The sequence below is a fragment of the Micromys minutus genome, assembly GCF_963924665.1.
Source record: "Micromys minutus genome assembly, chromosome: 13".
Taxonomy (NCBI): Eukaryota; Metazoa; Chordata; class Mammalia; order Rodentia; family Muridae; genus Micromys; species Micromys minutus.
The window spans coordinates 5,568,577-5,595,136 of record NC_137982.1 but is presented as its reverse complement, the minus strand read 5'-3'; the positions used below and the strand labels follow the sequence as shown (position 1 = coordinate 5,595,136).

At 46.1% G+C, this 26,560-nt stretch overlaps 1 protein-coding gene across 1 annotated transcript in view; it reads right to left on the bottom strand.

Moving 5' to 3' along the window:
• MED27 (mediator complex subunit 27) overlaps positions 1-26,560 on the bottom strand; it is a 168,223-nt gene that overhangs the window by 46,767 nt on the left and 94,896 nt on the right. Inside the window, exon 4 of the mRNA XM_080927423.1 lies at positions 7,534-7,627. Within this exon, the coding sequence (XP_080783549.1) occupies positions 7,534-7,627 (94 nt within the window). The remainder of the gene's footprint in view (positions 1-7,533; positions 7,628-26,560) is intronic.

Below are 26,560 nucleotides of genomic sequence, written 5' to 3'. Positions count from 1 at the left end.
ATACAGCATATGGTGTAAAGTGATTGCTGTGCAGCCATAAAGACCTGAGTTCAGATCCACCCTATATCTCAGTGAGGCAGTAAGAGCTACAATCCCAGCACTGGAAGGTATAGACCACTGGATTCTGAGGGCTTCCTGGTCAGGAATTCTTACTGAAATAGTGAGGTCCAAATTCACTGAGAGAGCTTGTTTCAAAAAAGAAGATGTAAACTGGGCATGATACCGTGCATCTTTAATCCCAGCACTTGAGAGGCATAGGCAGACAGATTTCTGTGAATTTGAGGTCAGCCTGGGCTACATAGTGAGTTGTATGGCAGCCAGGGTTGCATAGTGAGACCCTATCTCAAAAAAAGTATAGAAGTAATAGTGGAAGACACTCAGTGTCACCTCTGGTCTCTAAGTGCACACACATGCACTTCCCATGCTTTTGAAACACACAGACTTCTTATCCAGTGTGTAGATGGGATGCTAGTGACAAACATTGACAGAGAACTCCTACTGCATCAGTGCAGTAACAAAGGTGTGAGAACTCAGGTTCTGAGCACTCCTGGTGCAGCACAGAATTATGGCATGCGTGGACTTCAGGAGTGTCTGATGGATAGTTAAGATAAAGGCCTAAGCCTTTAGAGGGCTGGGAGAAGTCAAGAATCCAGAGTAGCTGGTGGGTATGAATTAGTGCAACTGTCTGGAAGGTGAACACCTGAGCGCCTGAGCCAGGCTTCCCAACTTCCCACTGCCTTGGTTGCTGGGCTGCTCCAGCTCACTGCAGGAGGGCATGTGTACCAGAATCGCTAGTTTCCACTATCTCAGATGCCTACATGAAAGTGACTTAAAAATACCTCTAGGTAATGCCAAATACCGCTTAGGAGGCAACAATCAAGTCAAGAGCCACTGAAACATCATACAGTAACATTACAAGTAACATTACACAGTTTGAGCAGGCTGTCTTTACATACTTAGGAACACGAGTACACGTACACAAGCATGGTCACAACTAAAGAGGCCATGAACTGGAAGAAAGCAAGGGAGGGAGGAAGGGGAAGCAGAAACAATGTAATTATAATCTCAGAAAATTATTAAAAATGAATCACCAAAGGAACAACCGCTGCCCTAAGACAAGCAACGTCAGGGTGAGACCTAGAGCAAGGTCAAGGTAGAGGTAACACCAGGCAGGAGGAGGATAGGTGACCTTTAACCATCAGGACCCAAACCAAGGGCAGAGCTCAGATAAGAATCCACCAACAAAACAACAGAACATTTCCTACTAGAAAAATGAGTACACCAACAATTTGAATAAAATGTACTAAGCAGAACAATGGGCAAAATATTAGTGAAAAAATTAGGATGAGTAAAAAGTTAGTTTTGTAAAACAGCATTTCTTCCAAATACATTGAATTTAAAATGGAGACATAAAAATTATACTTAGCTATCTAAATAAAGCCCCTCCCCCCCAAAGGAGTGATGTGCAAAGGGAAGGGAACAGATTCCTGTGTGGAGAAGGTTGGGAGAGCTTACACGGACCACACACAGTGGATACTGTACTGAGGTTAGCTGAGGTAGGTTCTTATATTGCTAAAGATTTTAAAACATTAAAAAATATATGTATGTATGTATCTATGTATGTATGTATGTATGTGTGTGTATGTATGTATGTATGTGTGTGTATGTATGTATGTGTGTGTATGTATGTATGTGTGTGTATGTGTGTGTGTGTATGTATGTGTGTATGTATGTATGTATGTATGTGTGTATGTATGTGTGTATGTATGTATGTGTGTCTGTGCAGATGCCAGTGGAGACCAGAAGAAGGGCACTGGAAGCTCTAGAGCTGGAGCTACTGTGTTGTGAGCTCCCAATGTGGGAGGCACTGAACTCTCATCCATTTGAAAAACAGCAAGCACAACCCTGACCCATCTCTCCAGCCCCTCAGTATCATTAAATAAATATAAAAGGGCCACACCTAGATAATCATCAGCATGTTGTTAATCCAAGATTAGGATAAAACCAACTTACAAAACTTTATAACCTTCTGAGCCCTATCCCAGCCTGGGAGGCCAAGCCTGACTTGGGGTGATTTCCTGTCTTCCTTCTTCCTGGCTTCTAGTACTCCAGCTGACCCATGATGAGTCTCTCTATCCCTGGGTTACCTCTCTTGGACCTCGCTTCACTACACTTCCTGATGGTCTTGGTCTCTAGCACATTGCCTACCTCCTATAACACCTCTTCTCCTTAACCCTGTCACTCTAATACAGGTAAGGCAACTGTGGCTGGCCCCTGGTTCCACTCTCTAGACTGCAGTGGCAGCCCTGGCAGCGTGGGAACTCCAGCACTGAGGTCTGTGCCCTGGAGTGGTAGAGAGAATTCACTGAGTGGCAGGTTAAACTTCTCCTGCACAGCTCACCTGTCATTTTGACACCAGGGCAGGGACATGCCAAAAGGCTAGGCTTCTAGGGAACTCTAGTTGGTATCTCATTAGTTCCTGTGTTTTTGTACCACAAGTGATCCTGGCAAAGTTTCTCTTAGACCCACTTGCAGAAGCAGAGCTGCGGGTGCAAGGCAGTGGTTCTCAGTGTATATGTAGGCGGGTTGTCATCTTCCCAGGAGTTAGCATGCTTCTCAAAATGTACTCCACAGCTCTTGGGGAAGGGCACACAGAGATCCCAGGCTCTGCGTAGGGTCACCAACTCAGGACTTCTGTCTCAGTGGCCTGCAAGGAATGTGATTTGTGGGAACTACCCTGAGAGCCTGAGAACCATTCAGGCACTAGAGCTACTAAAGTGAGTGAGAAAGTCCAAGTGGCAGCAGGGGAACAGTTTAGGCGTTAGGGCATCTCCCAACTTCAAATAATGAGCATAGTGACATGGACAGTGGGTCCAACAGCTTACGGAAGGAAGTATCACTGAGGCAGGATGGCTGAGGTAGCTACCAGGATACATTTAACACATTACAGCAAAAGCTCCATGTTCTTATTTTCTTATACCTAGTCATCAGTCAAAAACTGGAGATGATACTGTTTTAAGCGATACGAGAAGCCAGCAGCTTGTTCCAGTCTGACTCAGTTAAGCTCTTACAATATTTTGACTGTTGGAGGAAAATTAATAATGGGATGTTAGGTGGTAGATTAGCTGAAACTAAATATCAACACAGCTAGATTTATTTTTGGATGACTGAGCTCATCCTTCAGAGAACAGAAACAGCCCTCATTATACCATGGGCTACTAACCACACAGCAGCAGGACAGCTCCCAGCAAAGCAGAGTGCGCTTGTGCTGCACACAAGAGGCACAGTAGCTGCAGTTTGGTGTATACAATACAAATAATGACCTAAGGTTCCTGAAGACACCAAGGGAGACTTACTTCCCCAGCAGTTGGCTGGCTGGTTTCAGGCCAAGTTCATTCAGTCCCTTTCAAGGAGCCAGGGTGGAGGCAGAGGGGGTAAAGCTCTACCCTAGCCAGTGGACCAAGCATAGCAGTGAGGTTGACCACGCCCTCTGTGCTCAGCTAGTTTTACTAGGCATGTATGTGCCTCTAACCTCATCCCAGCTTGCATACATGTGCTACCCTGGTGGTAAAGAAGGTCACAGTGTTCTCCCAGGTCAAATGTCCTGGGTGGATGGTGATGACTCCTGCTTCTGAGGGGCTTGAAGCCCTGCTGCTTACACACCAACAGAGTCGCTTTGGTTTTGGATGAGCCAAACAGACCAACTGCTTAAGATAGAAGCACCAGAAAGTGTCAACTAGCCCTGTTTCCCCCATGCCTTCACACTGTGGAGAGGCTGCCAACTGAAGCTGTGGGATCTGCAGTTGCAGACTGCCTGGAAGTGACTACGAAAATGGGTTCACCCAGACCTGCCTTTCTCCATGCCTGAGTCAGTGGCTCTGCTGGTTCCTATGCAGATGCAGAAGCAAGAACCTCCTCTCTACTCACAGCAGAACCTGGAGACTTCTAACATCAGTGAAATTGATGACTGAGACGTCGACTGGGGCTTAAGACTGTGTACATGTATGCACGTGTGCATGTGATATAAAATGTGTCTTAGTCCTTGTTTGCCTGCACAAAACATCATGACCACGTTGGGGCGGAAAGGGTTTATTCAGCTGACATTTCCACATTGCTGTTTATCAGTAAAGAAAGTCAGGACTAGAAGAACTCAGGCAGGTCAGGAAGCAGGAGCTGGTGCAGAGGCCATGGAGGGATGTCACTTACTGGCTTGCCTCCCCTGGCTTGCTCAGCCTGCTTTCTTATAGAACCCAGGTCTACCAGCCCAGGGATGGCACCACCCACAATGGGCTGGGCCAGGGATGGCTCCACCCACAATGGGCTGCCCCCCCGCCCCCTTCATCACTAGTTGAGAAAATGCCTTACAGCTGGATCTCATGGAGGCATTTCCTCAACTGAGGCTCCTTTCTCTGTGATAACTCCAGCTTGTGTCAAGTTGACACAAAACTAGCCAGTACAAAACGCAAAGCTGGAAAGAATCCCAGCATATCTCGGCAACAGAAATATCACACAAAGAGTCATGGGACAGAATGACAGTATACATGGCAGAAATAACACACAGAGCATGGTACTGTTTTTATACAGCTCACAGCTCCATGACAGTTAGAGACATGTGCACATAGAGCACACTGGTGTGTAAAGGAGGAGGGTCGTTCTCAGGAAGGTAACCTCAGGTGGCAAAGCTATGGGGGAACAACACATGCTGGCTCTGCCCTGCTTCTCAACTAAGTGGTGAGTTTATAATTTACATATGTGTTATGCCGATCATTGTAGATATCCAATTACTTTTTTTCTTTTCTTTTTTTAAGAAAGTAACCAGCACAGTGACCGGTAGTCTAAAGATCTGCTTATGCCATCAGAATGAGTTGCTGTCCTCAGACAACGCACCCTGGTGGCTTGCTGACAGGATGAGGGGCTCCCAGTCAGATGAACACAGCTGTGGCTGCTGGAGGATGGATGAGTGCTACGCCGGCCACAGCCTGTCCTCCCTCCAGCTCATTTATCAAGTGCAGGGTTGCTTTCTCAGCCCCTTTGGGAATTACTTCCTCTCTACTCCACACTTGTGTAGGGCATCCAAGTCCTGACTGTCCACCCCAACAAAGGGAGGGAGCAACTTCAGGTGAGGCCACCAGGAAGCTCCTTCCATGGTGATGAGGGTGGAAGGCTGGATGACAAATCCCAGGGTACCAGAAGGAGGTTGCTCCAGCCCATGTCTGGAGCTTCATGGAGCCCTGGTGTTTGTTCCACTGGGTGGGTCAGCTGGATCTCTACTGTATCATGAAACAGCTTTGTTTGCTTATGTGAGCTGGACAGGCTCTGCTGCCAGCTTTGGGATGAAATATCACTTCACTTACAAAGCATGGGGGAAGTGCAGGCTCTGGCAAGAGAGGGAGACTGCTGGCTTGTCCTATTCCAAGTTCCCTAGCTGGCCCTTACTACCAGTCTCACTTGCTGCCCAGCTTTCGAGAGCCGTCTCCAGGAAGTGTTTCTCCTCTTGCCTATGTCTCCTGTGGTGGTGCACTATAGATCTTCAAGCATTGCTACTGAAGTCAGGGAATGGTGACTAGCAAAGGTGGCAAGGAGGTGGCAGCAGCTGGTCCTGACTCCCTCACCTACAGGTACCATCTACCTCCATCCAGAAGGTGAGGTACGGACAGCACATTGTCTTAGAGCATCACGACTATGGTAATGCCGATGCTTATGAGAAGCCAAATAAAGCAGGTATGGCCCAAGTATGGTCACTCACCTGCCATGAGATTCTGACTGATTCACCCACCTCCACTATTAAACAAGCACCACTGACTGCAGTTCTGTGTCACTGAAGACAGGTGGCACAAGCAAGCCAGCCAGAGGCACATAGACCTGAATAGCCCTTGTTGGTTAAGCATGTTATGTGTAATACTGAGTCTTTCCCTTACATGGAGTCCCATGCTGTCTTGTCAGCTATCAGAACAGAAGCTCCTTGAGTAGGTGGCTGAGGCTGACAGGCCCAAGTTGCCGTTTTGTCAGGTGGTAGAAACTCAAGCGTTCTGTCTGCCCACCTCTAATCCTGCTCATCCCGCTCAATGCCAAATTGTTATCCTCTTCATGAAATGGAAGCTCAATGACCTGGAAATAATGTGACCAAACCTATTTCGCTGAGGATGCATTGTTTTTTATCTTTATTAACGCATTGGTCCCTGTCAAGTCTGCCAATGGAATCTGTGCACTGCTTGAGGTCTGAGGGGACCTTACACGCATGATGGGTATGCTCGAGGGAAGCAGGAAATACCTTTGATAGAAAGAAAGGCTTTATTTTCCCATCAAAGGAATACTGTACGATATCATTTTCTTTATATTTTTTTCCCAAGATGAGAAAACTGCTCAAATGGACTTTCAGAAACCTAACTATCTATATATCAAATACATACACAAATGAACCATTGCAAACTTAGGAAGTTCACTTCCTTTCCATTCACCAGTCAAAAACACCATGCATAAACAATCAGCTTTTCCAAGATGGGAAGGACTGCTGAGTGGCTTACCTGGGTGACGGTGATCCATAAAGTCAGACAAAAGAGAATGCCATAGCAGTAGGAGTTCACAGGGCATCCAAGGCAGAAAGCCCATCCCTTGTACATACTGCTGTAAAACATGTGTCCCAGGAGGGGCTCCTCAGGCACCCATCAATGCACAGACACAAGGAACCTTCTTATGGACACCACAACACATCCCTAGGCCACTGGACTCCAAGCACACTGTCTTTGGTCAATTTATACATTAGTGGACTGCGAAGCCAGAATGCTCAGGGCAAACCCAATAGAAACAACAGAATCAGAAGTCAGTGGTAGCAAAGGGCCAGAGGCTTTCTCCTAACATGTGAGGGTGGGAAATGATCTTCATGGACCACAAAGCCCTGAGGCAACAGTGTCTTTGGTTTCTGGAGCAGGATACCAGCTCAGAATTGCCCAGTGTAATATAGAATCTACACAAAGCTCCTGGGGAGGCAGTCACATGACCTGACTGGAGGTTAAACTGCGTATAGAACCTTCCCCCTCTCTCTAACTCTTGCCTGGGACCACACCGTAATCTAAAGCAAGGTTTTAGAGTGCAGTGTCTATGCAAAAGCAAGGGTTTTATCCTGTGGGTCTGGATCCCTTTAGGGTGGACCTACCCTTTCACATGGGCCACAGAAAAAAGCAGGTATTTACATTACAATTTAAAGCAGTAGCAAAACTATAGTTAAGAAGTAGCAACAAAAGTAATTTTATGGTTGGGAGTCACCACAACATGAAAAACCATTATAGATTGGTGTGTAGGGACCAGAGGTGGAAGCCAGCTGTCACCTCCCACCTTATCTTTTTTCAGATAAGGTTTGTTACCCATTCAGCTGGGCCACCAAGCTAGCAAACAGCTTTTGACTTTGTACATGAGCCTGGGGATTCAAACTGAGGCATTTTACTGACTGCATCATCTTCTTAGCTTCCGCGGGGAGCTGAATTTGAAGCAAGTCTTTCCTCTACACAGCCCGACAAACAGGCAAGCAGATATTACCAGAAGCATTGCTGAAGTCCCATTGGGTCTTGATAAGTGAATGGACATTTCTGGGAACATTCTGTCAATGCGGCTGATCACATCATCAACATACCTGGGTGGAAAAAGAACATACGTATGAGCTGGGGTCCTGTCGGAGGCTGGAAGACTTCATTTTGTACTTACTAGCCAACTTTTAGTTGGTGTGGTAGCTTCTGAAGAAGACTGCAAGGTCCTGCATGAAAACATCTTCTTTTTCCTCCCATGACCCTTTGCAGAGGGGCTCTGTTTAAAGTGGTTATATTTATATTTTAAATAAAGTGCCTAAATATACCCAACTTTCCATTGGGATATGTATATCTCTTATAAAGGACTCCACTGTAGGCACACTGCAGGCCTGTGCTTTGGCTGTGCCTTCTCTAGTCTAACCCCCTAATGGTGCTTTCCCTTTTTGTGGATTTCTGTTTGGCTTTTGTTTGCTCAGCCTTCTATGTCCCTATTATACTTTATTCCTAAACTCCTGACTCTTAAAACCTTTCTTAGCACAGTCAAATACATCAGGTAAGCTACCAGCCCCATTTTCATCCCCCAACCCCGACCCAGTTGAGCATGTATCTCCCAGGGCTTAATAGTCACTGAGACCACTGGCATTGAGCATGAGGCATGGTGGTGGGTACTTATTAAGGACTCATAGATGACATGCATGTTGGTGGGTGCCCTGCAGTGGAGGCTCACTGGGAGCATGCCAGCCCACAGCACACACAGAGCTGGCTCTGCTCTTTACAAAGGAAACTGCCAGTTCAATTGTCTACTCATACCAACACAAAAGGTGCATACAATTCTGTAGCCAAGACCCACAGCTAGCTATTAAGGGGTAGTAAATGAAATTACACACCCTCTACATCAGAGACATGTTAAGGTATAGTTTCTGGGGGAAAGTAGAGATGAGCTCCTTGATCATGTGATATGAAATTTCAGTTGGAAATCTGAGGTTCAGGAGAAGGAGCACAGAAGAAGGCCATCTGGTAAAAAGCACACATCAATATGTCTGCCAAGGAAGTCAGAAGGTGGTTCTCAGGATTGTCCTGTTAGGTTTTCATGCCGGAGGAAGGCAGGGGAGGCTGCAGAAGGCCTGATAACTAATAAGGGCAGTGGCCAGGTGGGTGTGAAAAGAGGTGGTGCTGGCCAGGGTGATTCTGGGGGAAGGTGGTGTTGGGGATTCTGGTGGGCCTCAAGTAGCCCCCAGATTCCACGGTGCCACAGCAGCAGCCAGCTTCCCCTCAAGAGGACCATCATGTGAGGCTTGCTATTAAAGAGCTGAAGTTGCTCTGGTAAGGCCCCACCCTACTAAGATGTAACAGCTTCAGAAGTATCATTCCTGGGAGACTGAGGAACAGGGTTCTTAGGCGATCCCTGACTCAGAGCCTTATAGGACCCCATGGCATCTAAGCATCACTTAATTGCAGAAATGAATGGAAAGGAGGAAGGTGCCAGCATGGCACTGCCTAGTGTCCATAGAACCAACAGAAGATGTGTGACAAAACCATGCCAACTCAGGCGTTGGCAATGCTCACCTTCAGATACTTCCCCTAATCTATATGTGTGCTTTCAACCCATTTCTTCAGACTCAGCAGTAGCAGACAGCCTCTGTCCCATGTGAATGGAGGTCACTGCTAAGTATATGCTAATGTGAGGGGCAGGCAATGTCTTGTGCATAGTCTTCAATCAATAGCCATCATAGCTCTGGAAGGGAGCTAGATGAATATGCACAAGTTCAGCACAAAGACCCTCATAACCTGCTGTCTCATATCTTTCACCTTGGAAACCTTCAGCATCCCACCTGGAAAATCAGCCTCCTTAGCAGGCCAGAAAACCCAAACAGTGGGGCTATGTGATAATCCTGGGCCACACACAGACCTGGAGGCAACCTCACTCTGTACTTTTCCTAGAATTCCAAACCAGCAACCTGGTCTAAATTTTGTTCATTGTATCCAGAGTTGTAGTGGGCAACCCTGGTCATTTTTGTACTCTATTATCAATAAACAGGGACTTTTATTTGGAAGGGAAGGTTGTGGCAGAGGAAAGATAGGAAAGGTATCTGCACAGTTAAGAGGCCCAGGGTGGGTGGGTTCTCTGTGGTTTCCTCCCTGCCCACCCACCTGCCTGTGATCTTAGATAAGGCTCAGCAAACTCATTTGAAAATTCCATTGAGCAAAATGAATTTTAAGGAGACTGTTTTTCTTTGCAGGCCTAACATAAAGGAGATGCCGATTCTTTTGTTACAGGTGACATTATGCATTTGCCAAAAAGAGACCAAAGAAAGTCAGCTGCACCTTTAGCTGAGAAAAACAGTGTCTAGATTTTAGATGCAGAAATCAAAACATTTCATTTTTAAATAGATCCAGCCTCAGAGATACAAATGAGCCACTCGTAACTTGACAGAAACCAGGGAGGCTTGCCACACCAGATTAAAAGTCTGGAGACAAAAATGGCTTTCTTTCTGCCGAGAGTGGGGGCTGGTGTGTGTGGGGTGGTCTTTGGCAATGCTTCTAGAATGCTGCCTCCCAAGACAGTGTGCACTGCTCGAGTCTGTATGGTGCTCGCAGAGTGCGCCAGCATCACGCTCACAGAGCGGGGCTAAGGACAGGTAGGAACGGCATGCTCTCCTCCCACACTACCACCATATGTCACACTCCATGTTGTGGCAGAATCAAATTACTTTAATTTTTACCTTTGGAGTGGAGGCAAACAAGCAGCACACCGCAGCGGTGACGAGTTTACACTTGAGCAGACGCGGCCTGTGCGGCCCGCACATAAAGACATTAATTTGGAGCCAAATTGAGCAGTGAGTCACAATTTGCACATATCTGTCAACCTGTTAACAGGGTAATAACTTGGAAGGATTGCTGTTCTTATTTACATTACAGGCGCCTTTCAAAAATGGAGAAGACACTGGGCTCTCCTTTACTCCAACAGGCAGCTAGATGGCCTAAGAACTAGCCTGGAAACACAAGCTTCTAGAAACCACAGGTTCAGACCAAGGTGTGAGTCTTCCATATTTTTCAGACAGAAAGTTAACTTTTAAGTTTCTGTTTCTCTGCCCATCTCTAATGAAGACCAGGCACTCAGTAGTTCAGTGGATCCTAATGGCTCCCTGTGCTGGACTGCACACTCACTGCCCAGTGTCTCTGTGGCAGCAGAACCCACACTCCTAGACATAACACACACCTGGGCCTTGCTTTCTTCTTTCTCTAAATGGCCTTCACAGGAGTACTGAAGGATAATAACACTCGTCCTCTTGCCTGTGACCCACGGACAGCATCTCCAAGAGGTGGTCTGCAGGAAATCACACTTTGCAAGAGAGCTGTTGTGCAGTAGGCTGGCCAGCATCTCCATGTAGCCACGCTGTAGCAGCCTGGCAGAAGGCTAGCTACTCAGATACTTCTCCCAAAGGTCAAAGGCTTCTGTAAATATGTGTGGTTGCTGGGTCTTCCTAAGTCCTTCACTGATGATTTTTAGTCTCCTCAGGTCCCAGATCCCCAGAAGGTACTGAAAACTAAAACTGACGTCTATATGACATTTCTCTAGCAACTTTCTGCACTTTATAGCGCTTAAGAGTCTATTTGTGGGCCCTGATTTAAGTACCCCTTCCATGGAGGTTAATGATTTTCTTTGTTACCTTTTTTTTTCTTCCAAAAAAAAAGTATTTTTATGTCGTGTGCATCTGCCTGTATGTATCTGTGTGTATGTATGTATGTATGTATGTATCTCTGTATCACACAGTCTTGAAATAATAGTGTAACATCTAACAGTTGTGTGGATCTTAAAAATCATACTTCTGTAATTGCATCTCTTTTATCCCGTGAGTGTGCTCACACACACACACACACACACACACACACACACACACACACACACACACACGATGGCATGGCTACTATCAAGCTAATGAACACGTGCTTTAACTCACATACTGCCTTTTTGGTCAGCAATTTTCAAGAATGTGATAACCTATCATTAATTCTAGCCACTATACTCTAATGGATCTTTTGAGTTCATTGCTGACATTCGTATTCTTCAGACAACATTCCCAGCCCTTGGTAACCACCACTGTACTGTCTTCCCTTATGAATTCAACTCTTTCAGATTTGACACATGAGTGACACCAGGTACTAGTTAATCTGTCTGGGCCTGGGCTTATTTCATTTAACACACCGTTCCTCCACAACAAAAAGGGTTTCCTTTTTGTTAAGCCCCAATTGTGCCCACACCATGTTTTCTTTATCTGTTAATATGTCGATGGACACTTATGAAGATCCCAGATCTTGACTACTGTGACTAAGACTGCAGGAACATGGGAGTGCAGATGCTTCCTCCTGCTGCCCGTGATCAGACATGGAGAGGTGGGACTGCTAAGTCATGTGGTGTTTCTGGTTTAACCTGAGGGACTTCCATGCTATTTCCCCCGCACTGCACTCACATTGGGCCCCCATCAGGGTGTAAGCACCCCTCCTTTCCATGTCCTCTCAGCATCCATCTCCTGTCACGACTGCTCTCCACACCAGGGTCATGTACCTATCTATTCACAGGACCTTAGAGGTGAACTGAGCAGCCTTCGAGGGGCCTCTGCTTGTCAAGGTAAAGCATCTTGTTTTCATAACTGCTCCTGAGACAGGGCTCAGAAAGGACTCAAGTCTCAAGTCTTCAGAGGCCAAGGAGAGCCTTCAACCCAGCTGTTGCTCCCTTCCAGCCTCAGCTGCCACCTCCTTCCCCACACTGAGCATTCTTCCTGAAGCACTCTTTGCCCAGAAGGGCTCACACAAAGGCCTGGTCACTCTTCCTTAGGCTAACTTCCTCAAGAAAGCCTTCCCTGGCCCTGTCCTATTCACATCCAACAATCAGTACACCCTACCTCACATAGCACTTTCAAATTCTGTCACCTCTGCACATTTGTAATTACACAATTTGTGAGTGATTATTTCTTTAAAGCCCTACTTCCTTACAGAATTCTCTAATGTCATGTGACCACTCTCTTCCTTGTACTATCCCAGTGCCTTGCCACAGTGCCTGGTGCTCCTTGATTACACACCGAATGGGTAGACAGTACATTAGGGATTGCCACATGAACCCAGGCTAGGCCATTATGCAATAAGATGTGCACAGTTCTCCGCAGCAGATGAAGAGGCAGGTGTGGTAGAGGTCACTACATTAACCACAGAAAGTCATGCACAATGGCAACCGACGCTCACTGAAAATACACCTCAAAGAAAGCAGCAGAGATCCTTTTAAGTCTCCAGGCTTAATGTCTGTCCATAGAACCCCTGCATCTGTTCTTGTAGAAGCTTAATGCCTTTTAGAAGCAAAAGCCTTCTAAAGAAGCACACTGCACCGACACACCGGTTTTAAAATGCCACTTTTAATGAACTAATTAATTCTACAAAACAGCAGTACAAAGACGTGTGCTATCAAATGGAGACAACACCACCAAAACGATAACTAAAGGGAATGGGGAAGACGTTTCTAAAGATAACACTTCTGCAAAATATCCATTTTCTCCTCTACTCGGTAAGATATATTGCAAATGATTTGTTATTAAAGACTTAAAATATTATACTGGACAGATGGCTTAGCTCTCTAAGCCTGACCCCTCCTCAAGGGGGGGGGGGAACCCAACCCACAAACACAACAAACCTGGCCCCAAGCCAATGATCTCATGCTAGTGCGATGCTTAGCTGCACCAGCTGGATTTAAATAGCATTTACCCCACACAGTGTGTAAGATCCCTGCTGTTCATTTTCTCCGCCCATACACACCCTCAGAGTTAGGGATTCATGTATTAATAAACTACTTTTTTCAGATTAAAATTCCAGGATAAAACCAGGAGAGACTGTGAACAGAGAAATTTGCAAGATCTGGAAGTGAGATCTTCTCTCCACACCTGTCCATACCCATGAGCCCGAGTGGCCTCTGACAGGGCTGAGCAGATGGGGGCTTGTCTAATGACTCCACAGGATTGAGACTGGCTGGAACAACGACCAACCATTGATGCTGAAGAAGGGGACTAGAGATGCAGGTCAAACTTGCTTGAATCCACATTTCTAAAGTGTCGGTACTGAGGTTACCAGGCCAGGTACCTGGTTGTTCTCTCAAGAAATGAAAGGCAGTTGCTAAACCACATGCTGGAAGGCATAGATGGGTATGCTGAGGACAGAAACAGGAGCACTTGCTCAAGTCCCATCCCAACATGAATGCTACTAGGAGATCCCTCCCCAAGAAAGATGCTCACAAATTTAAACATTTCCTTGTAAAACCACACATCTACACGGGAGGGTTGGCAAGCCTGAGAAGAGTGGCCAGGGGTGGGTAACTCACACTGTAGCTCATGAATGTCTGCATATGCTCCCTTTATAAGCTCAGGTGAACACCCAGGGAAGCCAGGTACTCACTCCAACCACAAAAGCTGACTAGCATACACTGAGGCCAGTTAAGCCTGGCTGCTGTCTGTCCAGCAGCCTCTCACGTTCCCGGACATCTCATGAACTATAACCATCAAATGCCACCAGGAAAGGGGATTGTTTTACACACAGGGTATAGGCTAGTTTATGTCAACTTGACAGATGCTAGAGTCATCTGGGAAGTGTAACCTTAACTAGACAAATGCCTGGCCTGCAGTAGGTCTATACCATTTATATATCTATGGGTGCAGGAGGGCACAGATACTGTGGGCAGTGCCATCCCTGGGCAGGTATCCTAAGCTGCATAAGAAAGCAGGCTGAGCCAGCTGTGGGAAATGGAGAATGGTACAGTAAGCAGTGTCCCTCCATGGCCTCTGCTTCAGCTCCTGCTCTGGCTTCCCTCAGTGATGAAAGCAGACCTGAGAGTTATGATGAAATAAACCCTTTCCTCCCCAAACTGCTTTTTAATCTCAGAAATAGAAACCCTAACTTGGACACACACTTCTTGGAGTGACTTAGAGAGGAAGACCTCTCTGTAAAGCTGCACGATCTATCTCTGCATTAACATACTGGGAAGTGAGCAGAGCAGGGCAAAACTGCTTTACAAGGGGGGGAAAGCAGGTCCAGTGGCTCGCCCCCGGGTGAGATTGTGGTTAAGGGGTAAGCTGAACAGAGAGTTCTTAAAGATGCTTGTGTCCCTTGGGTCTGGAGGACCCTGTGGTTGTAAGCTAAGTGGGGACATTTTCAGACTCAGTAACAACATGCAACCACTGACAATTCTGCCCTTTCTGGTCCTCCAGTGGATGTCCTCTAGTGCTGAGTGAGTTCAGGGACTTGATAGTTGCCATGGCGGGAAACTGGGTTAAACAGTTATTTCACTACCTTTCTAGTGAACCCTTTCAATGCTTAGAGGAAGAGGAAAGCCCATTCCACAAACAAAACCATCCAGGTTCAACTTCTCCAAAAAGGAATTTTAACAGCAGTCACCTTGTCACCTGTTGTCCTCAGAATCTGGTTAAAGGGCTTGGGGGTGACAAATGGAGATGAAAGAGAAGGCCACTTTCACTTCTAGCTGTGTCCCTTCCCATCCCCCATCACACATGTGCACACTGGCCCACTCAGTACTCTGAGATGGTAAGCGGTGTGGTAAGTCAGTTTGCTGCCTAAATACACAGTAAGATTTCATTTCTGTGTGGCCTTTACTGCCCTGAGAATGTAGAGGTGGTGTTCACAGTGACCACCATCCCCGTACACACTTGGTTCTGTCGGAAAAAACCTTAAGCACACATGTACTGGCTGTCCCAATGGGTCAGCACACCCTAGGAAACTGCAAAACACTCCAGGGGCAAGTGTGTTTTTGTATGACAGCTGTCTCGTTATATTTCCACTCATCAGACAATTCCTTGAGGAGAGTCTGAGGCTCCCATCTCCAGCCCCTGGGATGTTGCTACACAAAATATGCTCAATAAACACTTGGTTTCATTTAAACTGGAGAGATTGAATCAGACTGGATCAAAGGAAAAAAAGATCACAAGAGTGAATCGAATCTCCTCTTGTAACTGTTTCTTCTACAAGTCAAAGCTTTAAACCAGAAAGTGTGACCCAAGAGCAAGTGCAGTCCAGTGAGGCTGTCCCTTCCTGACAGTAGTGATGTGGGGCAAATGGGTTAGGAGGAGGCAGAACTCAGAGTTTCCACTGCTGCAAAGAGACACCATGACAAAGGCAAGTCTTATAAAGGACAACATTTAACTAGGTCTGGCTTACAGGTTCAGAGGTTCAGTCTACCATTATCATGGCAGCATCTAGGCAGGTATGGCACTAGGGGAGCTGAGAGTTCTGCTTCTTGATCAGACTAGACATGAGAGACTGTTTTGTAGACAGCTAGGAGGAGGGAATTAAAGCCCACAATCACAGTGACACGCTTCCTCCAACGAGGCCACACTTCCTAATAGTAACACTCCCTGGGCCAAGCATATACAAACCACCACACTCAGTGAATTCCAACTCCCCTTCTGAGCCAACTCCCCACAAGTCTCTGCTGAATGGAGCCTTCTCAGAGGCCCCCACTGAAAACCCCTCGCTCTTCCCAGCACTTATCAAGTCCATGCTGCTCCTGCGGCTGCAGCAGTCTCTCATCAGACACTGACAAACAGCAGCTCTAGGAGTTCAGTCTTCCTCTGCCCTCACCTCAGTTCTCCCTGGCCTTGGCTCTGTATTTCATAAAAAAGAACACTGCCTACTTCCTTCCAGTTGTGAATGATGTATGTAAAACGTAAGCTTTCAGCTAACATCAGTTTTCCTCCCTGGCAAAAGTGAGACAGCCTAAAGACGCCTGAGAACGGCCTGAGAATGGGGGATTCTTCCGGGCTTCTGTTCTAACACCTCACTCCATTCCTATTAGAAGGGGGAACTCCTCCTAGCATGGTGCTTGGGAGAGAGGACAGGCAGCTCACTTAGGCAAGATCCTGAAATGTGAGTGGGTGCAAGGTGGGCTAGAGTAAGCAGACCAGGCTCCAGATCAGATCCGTGCCGGGTCTCTTCACTGACCCTCTGTACTGCCCTGTGCTTGGGAAGCTGGCCCACCCAACAGGACATCGACTTTTGGTTCCGTAGTCAACAGCAAGTGCAGGCTGGAGAGCTAGTCTACTGTCTGCTAAGTCCCACCATCCCTTAGAGTCACAGTAGCATGGCAAGGGCACACGGACTGGGTAGCTTTGTCCCCATGGTAGAAAGGCGGCAGTAGCTGTTTCCTGCTCACTTTCATGACAGTCCCCACCCACACATCCTCTTCAGCTTACACACAAAGCACTGGGTGGAGGTCTCCTCTGGAGGCTGGACCCTGATAGGTGAGACCATGCGAACTATACCCATAGGCTCTCTGTTCTCTACCTTCTATCTGTGTTTGGCCAAATGAGGTATCCTGGTTGTTGTTGTTGCTTCGTGTGTGTATGGCCTTATTATTATTGCTTTTTGTGTGTGGTCAACTTGATACAAGCTGGAGTCATCTGGGAACAGAGAATCTCAACTTAGAAGATGCTTCAATCAGATTGGTCTGTAGGCAAAACTGGAGAGTTTTTTTCCTATTAATGGCTGATATGGGAGGGCCCAGCACACTGAGCAAGCCAAGGGGAGCAAGCCAATAAGCACCGTTCCTCCATAATCTCTGCTCCAGTTCCTGCCTTGAGAACCTAACCTGACTTTCCCCAGTTATAGAGTGTGAGCTAAGAGTTACAGAGAGTAACCTAAGTGAAATAAACTTTTTTCTTTAACTTGTTTTTGGTCATGGGTGATGCCCACTAAGACAGGAAGCCTAGAGGGGACCTGTGGGAGGTAGGAAGCACAGTCAGCTGAAGTCTTACCTACCTGTGAAATCACCAGCCACCAGCTGCACTGGGCCATCAGAGCTGCCAGAGGCCTCCACAGTGCTGTCTGCTGTTCTCCCCTCACACAGGAGGAAGGACAGCAAAGCTGCTCACTGAACAGAGCACAAAGAGCTGCTCAGGCCCAGGAGGTCAACAGGCACTCTGCTGCAGACCTCTTCCTTAGCCACACAGTCTTCTTCCAAAACAGTGAAAAGTTTTTCCCATGGCAAACACAGAACACCAAGCAACACTGAAATCCATATGCTAGGTGAGAAATATGGCAACCTAGATATTGAAGTTAACTGAAGGTAATGGCAATATGCATGTTCTTGACTAATAATGAAGTAAAACTTTACATATTCTGTTCCTTAATTAAGCAATATTCCACTAGCAGAATTTCCCTAGACTATTGAGTTGCAGATGCGGCTTTGCTTAGAAACCCACTTCATTGGAACAAAACCAGAGGTGAGAAGCAGGCCTCAGGTCTGGTCTCCACTTTTACTCTCCTTGCACCCCTTCACCATGCGGGGGATGGAACTTAGAGCTGTACAGACTAAGCACTGCCAAACCACTGAGCCCCACCCAACCTCATCCTTTCTTCTGTGTTCTGATACCTTCAAGCTTCAGGTGGAGAAGTTCTCTCTCAGACCACTGCCAAGTGCTAACCAGAGCTTCCTCTAAGTTCACCATCAAATTCACACGGGCCCCAAACTGTGACAAACAAATCCACATGGTGGCGCATAAATGCCACATAGGTGACAGGCAGATGAACATTTTCATGTCAACATCTATAAAGACAGAAAAAATATATAACCAGCAAATAAACCCCAGCAACTTTATACATACCATTTTACTCAACCATACAGCTACATGGACTTAGTTTTAAAAAGTTTTTAAAGTAGGTAACTCAACAACAGCTTAGGTATAAAATAGGTTTGCCTATTTGTAAATTACTGTGGTTTTTTTCCTCTGTTCTAGGTGATTTTTCCCTGCTCTACCTTACAAAAGATGTTCCCACACCTTCAGTTGGAGGCACTGAAGGAGGAGAAATGGACAGGCATGCAGAAGAGGCCGGGCTGTGACGACTGATCACTGGGCAGCTGGACAGTGTGTCTGGGAAAGTAGTGTGAGCACACCAAGTGCTCAGGGAGAGGAAGGAAAAAGTAGCCCTGGCACGTGATGTATACACAGCCATTCTGCCTTATTCTGAGTAGTTAGAAACTGTCAGAACACTGCTGCCAGTGGAACCATACCTAGGATTCTCCTATAGGACTAACCAGGACAGACCGTGCTGCATGGCTGTAGGCCAAACCTAGAACTCTATCTGACACAGGGAATGCTGGCTCCCAGTGCCTGAAACAGACAGTGCAATATTGCTGTGACAACTCATTTCAAAGAAAACATTTAATTGGGGATGGCTTACAGTCTAGAGGTTCAATCTCATCATGGCGAGTAGCATGCTGGCACACAGGCAGACATGGTACTGGAGCAGAAGCTGAGAGTTCTACATGTGGATCCACAGGCAGCAGGCAGGGAGAAAGAGGGAGAGAGAAGAGGAACGAGAAAGGGGCAGAAGAAAGAGGGAGGAGACTGAACCTGGCTTAGGCATTTGAGACCCCTGCCCTCTACATTTCCTCCAAACATGGTCACATCTCCTAACACTACACCTTAACATTTAAATTAGTCTATGGAGGCCATTCTTAATCAAACCACCACAGCCCTGAGAGGCTCAGATATCTGAGTACTTATAGGTTAGGTAGTAGCAATACTTGAGAGGGGTTAGAAGTTGGCGTGGCCTTACTGAAGGAAGTGAGTCACTGGGGGTATGGCTTTGGGGTTTCAGAAGCCTAAGCCAGGTCCACTGTCACTCTCTCTTCCTGTTGCCTGTGGATCCTAATTTGAAATTCTCAGCTCCTCCTCCAACACCATGTCTGCCTGCATGATGCAGGCTTCCCACCATAATGATAATGGGCCGAATCTCTAAAACTGTAGGCCAGTCCCAGTTAAATGCTTTCTTTGATAAGAGTTGCATAGATATACATGATATCTCTTCATAGCAATACAGCAGTGACTATGACAATCCACTACAGGTGGATGGTGGCCTTGCCCAAACTCACGGCTCAACCAAGCTTAGAAATCCATGGTGGTCTGTCTTTTAGTGTATGTCAGAAGAGAACTAAGGTCTATCGCTCGATCACCTATTAACCATGTCCCACAACCCTAAGCCCCACCTATTGGTCCCCATATTTTCACTCCAAACAAAAAGGGGAGACAATCATTTATAAGCAAGGGAAGTTTTAAGATTTTTTTTTTAAAAGAGAAAGAAAAATGGAAGAGTGAAATAACTTGGAACTCAGTTTATTTTTCAAAGACTTATCTGTGTTATTTTTAGGTACGTGTAGGGGTGTATATCTGTGAGTCCTGCACAATAGTGCAGACAGTCTCAGAGGGCAGACACACTGGATTCCCTGGAGCTGGAGTTAGAGGTGGCTGGTAGCTGACCAACATGGGTACTGGGGACTGAACTCTGCTGTTCAACAGTTGAGTTGTCTCTCCGGTCCCAAACCTAATTTCTTAAACTGTGGGGTTGCAACCCATTGGCAACTATAAAGGGTTTCTAAATGAACAACAGCCAAAAATAAATTCAAGATCAAATCTGAGGTGCTTCAGCAGCACTTGCCCATAGCACATCACGATTTCACTGTAGCCTTGGTTCTGAACACACCACATCTCCACACTGCATGTGCCCTTATGCCACAAAAAAACAACAAAGTGCCTAAAATGCTGTAAGTCAGACTGAAGCCTCTGTGTGTATGAACTGCAAGGCTCACGCTGCACACGTGTGTTCCTCTCTTATGGAGAAAATAACGTCTTTTAATGAAAGTGAAGACACTGTTCCTGCTGTCACTTATCCTACATCAAAGTAGTATACACCAATTGATTGTTGTGTCAGAACAAAAATTACTCTTTGGGTTGCTGGCTTGATTTCTTAAAGGAAAAAAAAAAGCATAAAATGAATCTTCGTATTAGATTATGATAAAATTCTGAACAATTTCTGAAATGGTCCTAAAATTCTTCTGCCATTGTGTGTGATGCATGAACAAGAAGAGGCACTCTCAGGGCTGATGATAAAGATGTCAAGGACGCTGTACCATCGTAGTGTCTCATCCTCAGCCAAGATTGGCCTGTTTGTGTAAAACGAGCAATACACCCATTAAACTGACATGCAAAATTCTTCCATCTTTAGTAAATAATAAACTTATTTTTACAGCTAATGTACAGAAAAGAATTGTTTTAAAATAAACATGGCTTTTTATCAGCAAAAGTCTGATGAGCATGCTTTATCTTATGTCTCTTCTGCTGAGGGTTATGAAAAGATTTCTCTAGTGAAAAGGAGTCACAAAGCTTAAAAGTGGTGATAGTTTTAAGAAGCTGTGATCTAGGAGATAAGATGACCCTAAGTGAAAAGGCTCCCGGAAACGGACTACAGCCCTCTGAGTGACAGGAAGGACACGGGAGAGCAGCAAGCATGTGTACCCTCAGGCTGTGTGACCTGCAGGATACACAGTCTCTCCAAGTGCACAAGTTAGAACAGCAGAAATTCCTTCCCAGGTTATTTGAAAATTAGACAGTAGGCTTCTAGAAATCTCAGAAGCCAAAAAGGAAGTCACAAGGAAAATTAGAGAATAATGTTGAACTAAATGACAATAAAATACATTAAATGTGTGGCCTGCAGGTGTTGCCATGCTTTCCAAGGCTTCTGCAAGCACTGACCACCTAAGCTTCCATGTAGGAGTGATACAATGAAAGCAAGCTAATTCCAGAGAAGCAGAGGAACATTAGGAGCCAGCGTATTAGCAAGCAGGTGAAACGGAGAGAGCAGCCGTGACCAGACACCACTAGCAAGACTCACTCAGGAAGGAAACAGAGACTCTCAGGAATTTGCCAGGAGCAGGGACAAGTTGGGGACATTGTTCAGATTCCAGAGTAATCAAAAGTAGAATTAAGAGGATATTATAAAATACTTCATGTCAATAACTGACAGTTTAGATGAAAGGGACACCTTCAAAAGAGGTAAGTTATGTGACAGACAGGAGAAGTAGTGGTTTTACATCTGAGGTAGGGTGCCTTTCAAAAAGCTCACTAAAGGAGCCAGCCCACCTAGCCAGCAGAGCTGCTAAACAAGAACAAGAAAGTGGCATGGAGAGCAGGGGTTCAAGCTGCTGGAGGGGTCGCATTTCCACAGCCCTCCACCCACAAAGCAGTTTTCTCATTTGTCCACAGGCTGTACCTGCAACTTCCAATGGCAATGGCTTAAAAGTAAATTTCTTATTTAGAGAGAAACAAAACAAAACACCTCTAATCCTCCCACAGGAAAAAACCCAGACCAGGCTGCAATTAGTACCACCCTCCTGAGCTATGCAGTTTGCAAAAACTCACAGACTCTCATGCAGGAACCGCCCACAGCAGTTTCTGCAGGATAAATTCAGTTTGGTCTACCCATACAAGGACTACAAAGAATATCAAACACATTTGAATATAAGCAATGGTTCTGACACACTTGGTCCTGCACACTGTAACTGAAGCAACATAGTGTCCCCAGAAGAGTACAACAAACATCTCTTTATATTAACAAAGCAGGAAGGTGGTACACAGGGCATGAAGTTGGGTGCTATGAGGCAGCTCCTGGGCCCCAACCCTCACAGGAGGAGAGCAGTGGCTTAAGAGCATTTTTGTCCAGAGGGTGGTTCAGAGTGAAGACCTTGACATAGCACACCCAACATCTAGAATGCTGCACATATGTGTACATGCAGAGATTATGCCCCTCACCACCGGGACCCCAATCAGCTAGGTCTTTCTAGCCCTATATTTTCTTCCAGTTTACCTTAGCCTGAACACACAGGGCAGGGCATCTACTGAGACAAGCCCAGATTCAGGAAGACATCCTGGCTCTCCACACCCACTGTCACACTAGGCAAGTCACTGGCTCCTGCTGGTGTCAATCTCCTATGGTTTGGACCAGATGATCTCTATGGTTCATTCATTCTAACTTTAGCCAATTCAACATGTATTTCCTAAGAGGTTACTGTACACAATTACATGACTTTCAAGACCCGTCCATCTCTGAAGAGTAATTACTGTAGAGAATTCAGTTAACCAGAACCTTCCATGCCTGACCTTTGGGAATGAATCTATCAGACTTAATGGACTTTAGTAAAATCTGTTGGTATTTCTAACAGCAGGATTATCCCAAGGGCATTTCTAGTATAGAGAGAGCACACTGCTTTCAGTGATCTTGGGCTCATCAGTTGAAACTTCTGAAAGACCATGGCTAGAAGGCACCAGCAACTGCACCTATGGGCTGAGGTAGGACCACCAAGGACCTCAGGAAGCAGTTATTCAACCCAGGGATTTACAGGGGGCATCTGCCCACTAGAGCTCACAGACTCAACTGGAGCTGTGTGAACTGCCTTGGTGTAGCTCAGTAAGGGTTCAGAATCCACACCTAACCTGTCCTTCTCTGGAGGCTCTGGGAAGAGGAGAGAGAGAGAACAATTATTTACTTAAGTGGTAATGGCTTTACAAATGGAAGCCAAGAAGAGAATAAGACCAGGTCCTTCCCCTCTGAAGTCTCAGGTGCCCACATAACGAGAAGCACTTCTCTGTTCTACTGAGAAGAACATATCCATCTCCCAACAGCACCACACACAATGTGGTAAGGCACAGTGTGTGTTTGTTTGTCTGTGTTACAGGTGGCCACAAGTCACACAGGATCCTCCAGTGGGTAGAACAAACTGCTTTGGAGCCAGACTATGGCTCTCATAGGTCCTTGGAATTGTGTTAACATGGATAATTACACGTGAGGAGAGTATCACATTATGAACTGCAGTGATAGTCATGTGCCTAACAATGAGGTATTAGGAGAACTCAACAGTCACACTCTGGGAACAAGGTATGCAAAGCTTCCCTTCCCAATTGGGCAAGAGAGGCAGCTCACACCAAGGAGAACACAGAACAGGGAGCACAGGCACCTCAAACATGGGAACAGGAGGCCCTGAGTGAGGACAGCTCAATGACTTGTAAATAGTGACAGCAGGACACACTAAGGTTACGCAGCAGGCAAAACTTCACAGCTGTAAGTGTGAAAGGGTTGCTAGGAGAGGATGTGAGGGTTCACACTCACTGTTGGCCAATTACATACAGCTACTCCTGAGACAGTCCTGAAAAAGTTCCATCCAAATGAATTCCTAAACTCTTGCTAAACATCATTAGCCCTTCAGCTTGAAGGAAGCCTTACCCAGCAGTCCAGGTTTCACCCTACTACATGCCAGTCAGATGGCTGGCTGGGGATGGCAAGCTCAGGCTGGCACAGGGAGACCTTCAGAGAAGAGGGCGGGAAACGGCTTGGGCAGTGGCTCTGAACAACACAGAGTTTGTGTGGCTTGAAAAACTGCGGTAGTTTCCAGCCCTAACTCAAAGGGTTCATTCTTTGTGGTCTTCAAAGAGGCTGGCAGATTATTTGCTGTTGAACAATGTAAAGCGCTTGCTGATGATTAGTGTGGTGGACTTTTTATCATTCCCATGAAGGTTCTAAGACCTGCTGACAGCTCTGGGAAACAGCCTCTGTGTGTTGGGACCTAATGGGAGCAGTAGGGCACACGACAGGAAACTGAGCCTTCACTGGGAAAGCTTTGTAGTCCCTTAGCACCTGAGACAACAGGTCAGGCTGAGCCCACTAGGACCCATGCATGCTGGAAAGATGATAGCATGTGGCCTGTGATATCTAGCAATTTTTTTTTTTTTTGAGTGAATCACATTTGGAAACATGCTCCAAGAGTTTGACAGATTTCAGATAATTACAGGTTCCAGAAGACTCACATGGGTCTCGAGCTAGAAGGCATCTACAGTGCTTTCTACCCCAAACCTTCCCCTCTGAGAAGCTGTGATGGATGGATGCTCTTCACCGTTAGCCTGGTTTGGAATCACTTAGGGGACACACCTATGTCCATTTCTGGAGTGTGGGTGATGCCATCCCAGGCGCTGGAGACCTGGACTGAATTAAAAGGAGAGAGCTGAACACCAGCATTCACCCCTTGTTTCCTGACTAAAGATGTGATATGACCAGCTGTCACCCACTGCCACCAAGCCTGTTTCTTCCTCCCTGAAGTTGCTTCTGTCACATCTGATTGCAGAACAAGTACCCGCTACCAAAGGCTGAAGGCAACATGGGACTAGAACTCTGACCTTTCTGAGGGCATTTCTTCTTCCAGAGCTTTAGAACATGACCCCTGAGAAGCTCACAGAGCAGCAACCCCCCTCCCCCAAGAGGCAAGGTTTCCAGGCTCTCCTGTAAACCTGGGGCACTCCAACACAGCAGGAACCTCTTACCTGCTCTGCTTTCTTAGTAGTGAACTCTGGCCACTGTTTAAATGTTAGCCCATTCTCTTGGACATACTTTGGGGAAATAATGTATGTGTTTAAAGTGTGTGCTTAGATACACTTAGATGTACCCAGGTAAGGGGCTAGCCTGCACTTTGGAATTTTTCTGACAAACCTTTGGAATAACCAGTAATTATGTTAAATGTCCTTTCCTTCGGTGTGGGGAAGGACTGGGTGGAGTCCACATCAAGATAACTTAATCATACTTGCATCTCAGGTAACTAACACTCTACAGGCTGCAGATGTAGGTAACATTACAAATTGATCCATCTACTTAGTTTTATAAGAAAAACAATCCAAATAAAACTACAAAAGCCAAACATATATGGCTAGTAAAAATATTGAGGCATAATGTCTGCTTGGCCATTTCCAAGCTGAGCATGATTCTTGTTTGGTCCTATCCAACTGCTTCGAAATTCATTTTTAGTGTTCAGGGATAATAGCAACCGTATCATTCACAGGAACCATGGCCAGTCCATTTCAGAGAGTAAATGGAATTTTCCAAATAGATTAAGTTTTAGTGTAGAGAACAAAGACCCCCTGAGGTTAGTATTTCTGAAACAAAATGGCTAGGAATTAAGTTCACATAATTTCAAGGGTTACTTTTCAAGTGTGACTGGCTCAAAATGGGAAGTCCACTATCTTAAACATGAAATTGTTTAAAGGCCCAGAAGCAGCAAGCAGAAACAGAAGACGGGACCATCGAGATTTCTGCATCATGTAAAAGTCTTTACTCAGGGCTGGCAGCAAAACTGGGATCCAGCTGCCTCCCTTCAGCTGTCCATCCCTGTTGGAGAAAGTGGCTTCTCTTAGCTAAGGGCCCAGACACTCCTGGCTTGACCTTCTAGTGATGACACTTAATCCCCCCACCAACCACATATGGGTGTCTTTTTAAAACAAAGACTTTCATTTATTCCTAACAAGACAACCTTGAGAAAACAAGCTTTGTGAGAGGGGCTTCAACGATCTGAGAATCTGCTATCAGGGATGTCGGCTAGGCTCGTTAGCATTCTTCTCAAATCAGCACTGTGTTTGACTTTGTCATGGAGTTAAAATGGGTGGTGAATATCGTGTGGACCCTTGCATGGTGTGGACTACCAATCTAGAACAATGACTCTGGTCTGAGGTGAGGGTGGCCAAGACGCTGTCATATGGATGCTAGATGTACATTAGCTCTGAGATCTCAGATAACTGAGTCATTCAGCCTCAGTCTGTCATTTATAAAATGAAGGCTACAACTGTACCCTGTTCAGGAGACATCCAGGATTAGATAGGTCGATCAGCAGTAAGTGCCGACAGGAATGTTAGACAGAGAAGCTGCTCAATAAACCCCAGCCACTGTCAGGGATGGTGTGAGGACCATCAGGCCTCCCAGGGTCACTGTGCCTAAGTTACCTCCTCCAATACCAAGATGGGCAATGAGATCTCACCATAAGAGCAAGCCACTGTGGCCACATGTTAGACAGGACTACAAGTATAAAACTGTGTCCTCAATGGCACAGGGGGAAGTGGGAGGACACTCTCACTGCTGTGTACACACAGCTGCATACTGCCAAACACTCCTTAAACCTTGAAGCAAGGACATACCATCCTTACAAGATGGTGATCTGTTTAGGAAGTGGAAAGCATACTGTTTAAGCACATGGGATCAAACTGGGCTGCTTTGATGAAGTCCTTTCAGACACAAGGACGTATTAGCTGCATTTCAAGCTTTCCCATGGCACTATGCAAATGTACGTTCGATGCTACATCTAAAATCCTGCACACCCCTTCCAGCGATTCCATACCCAG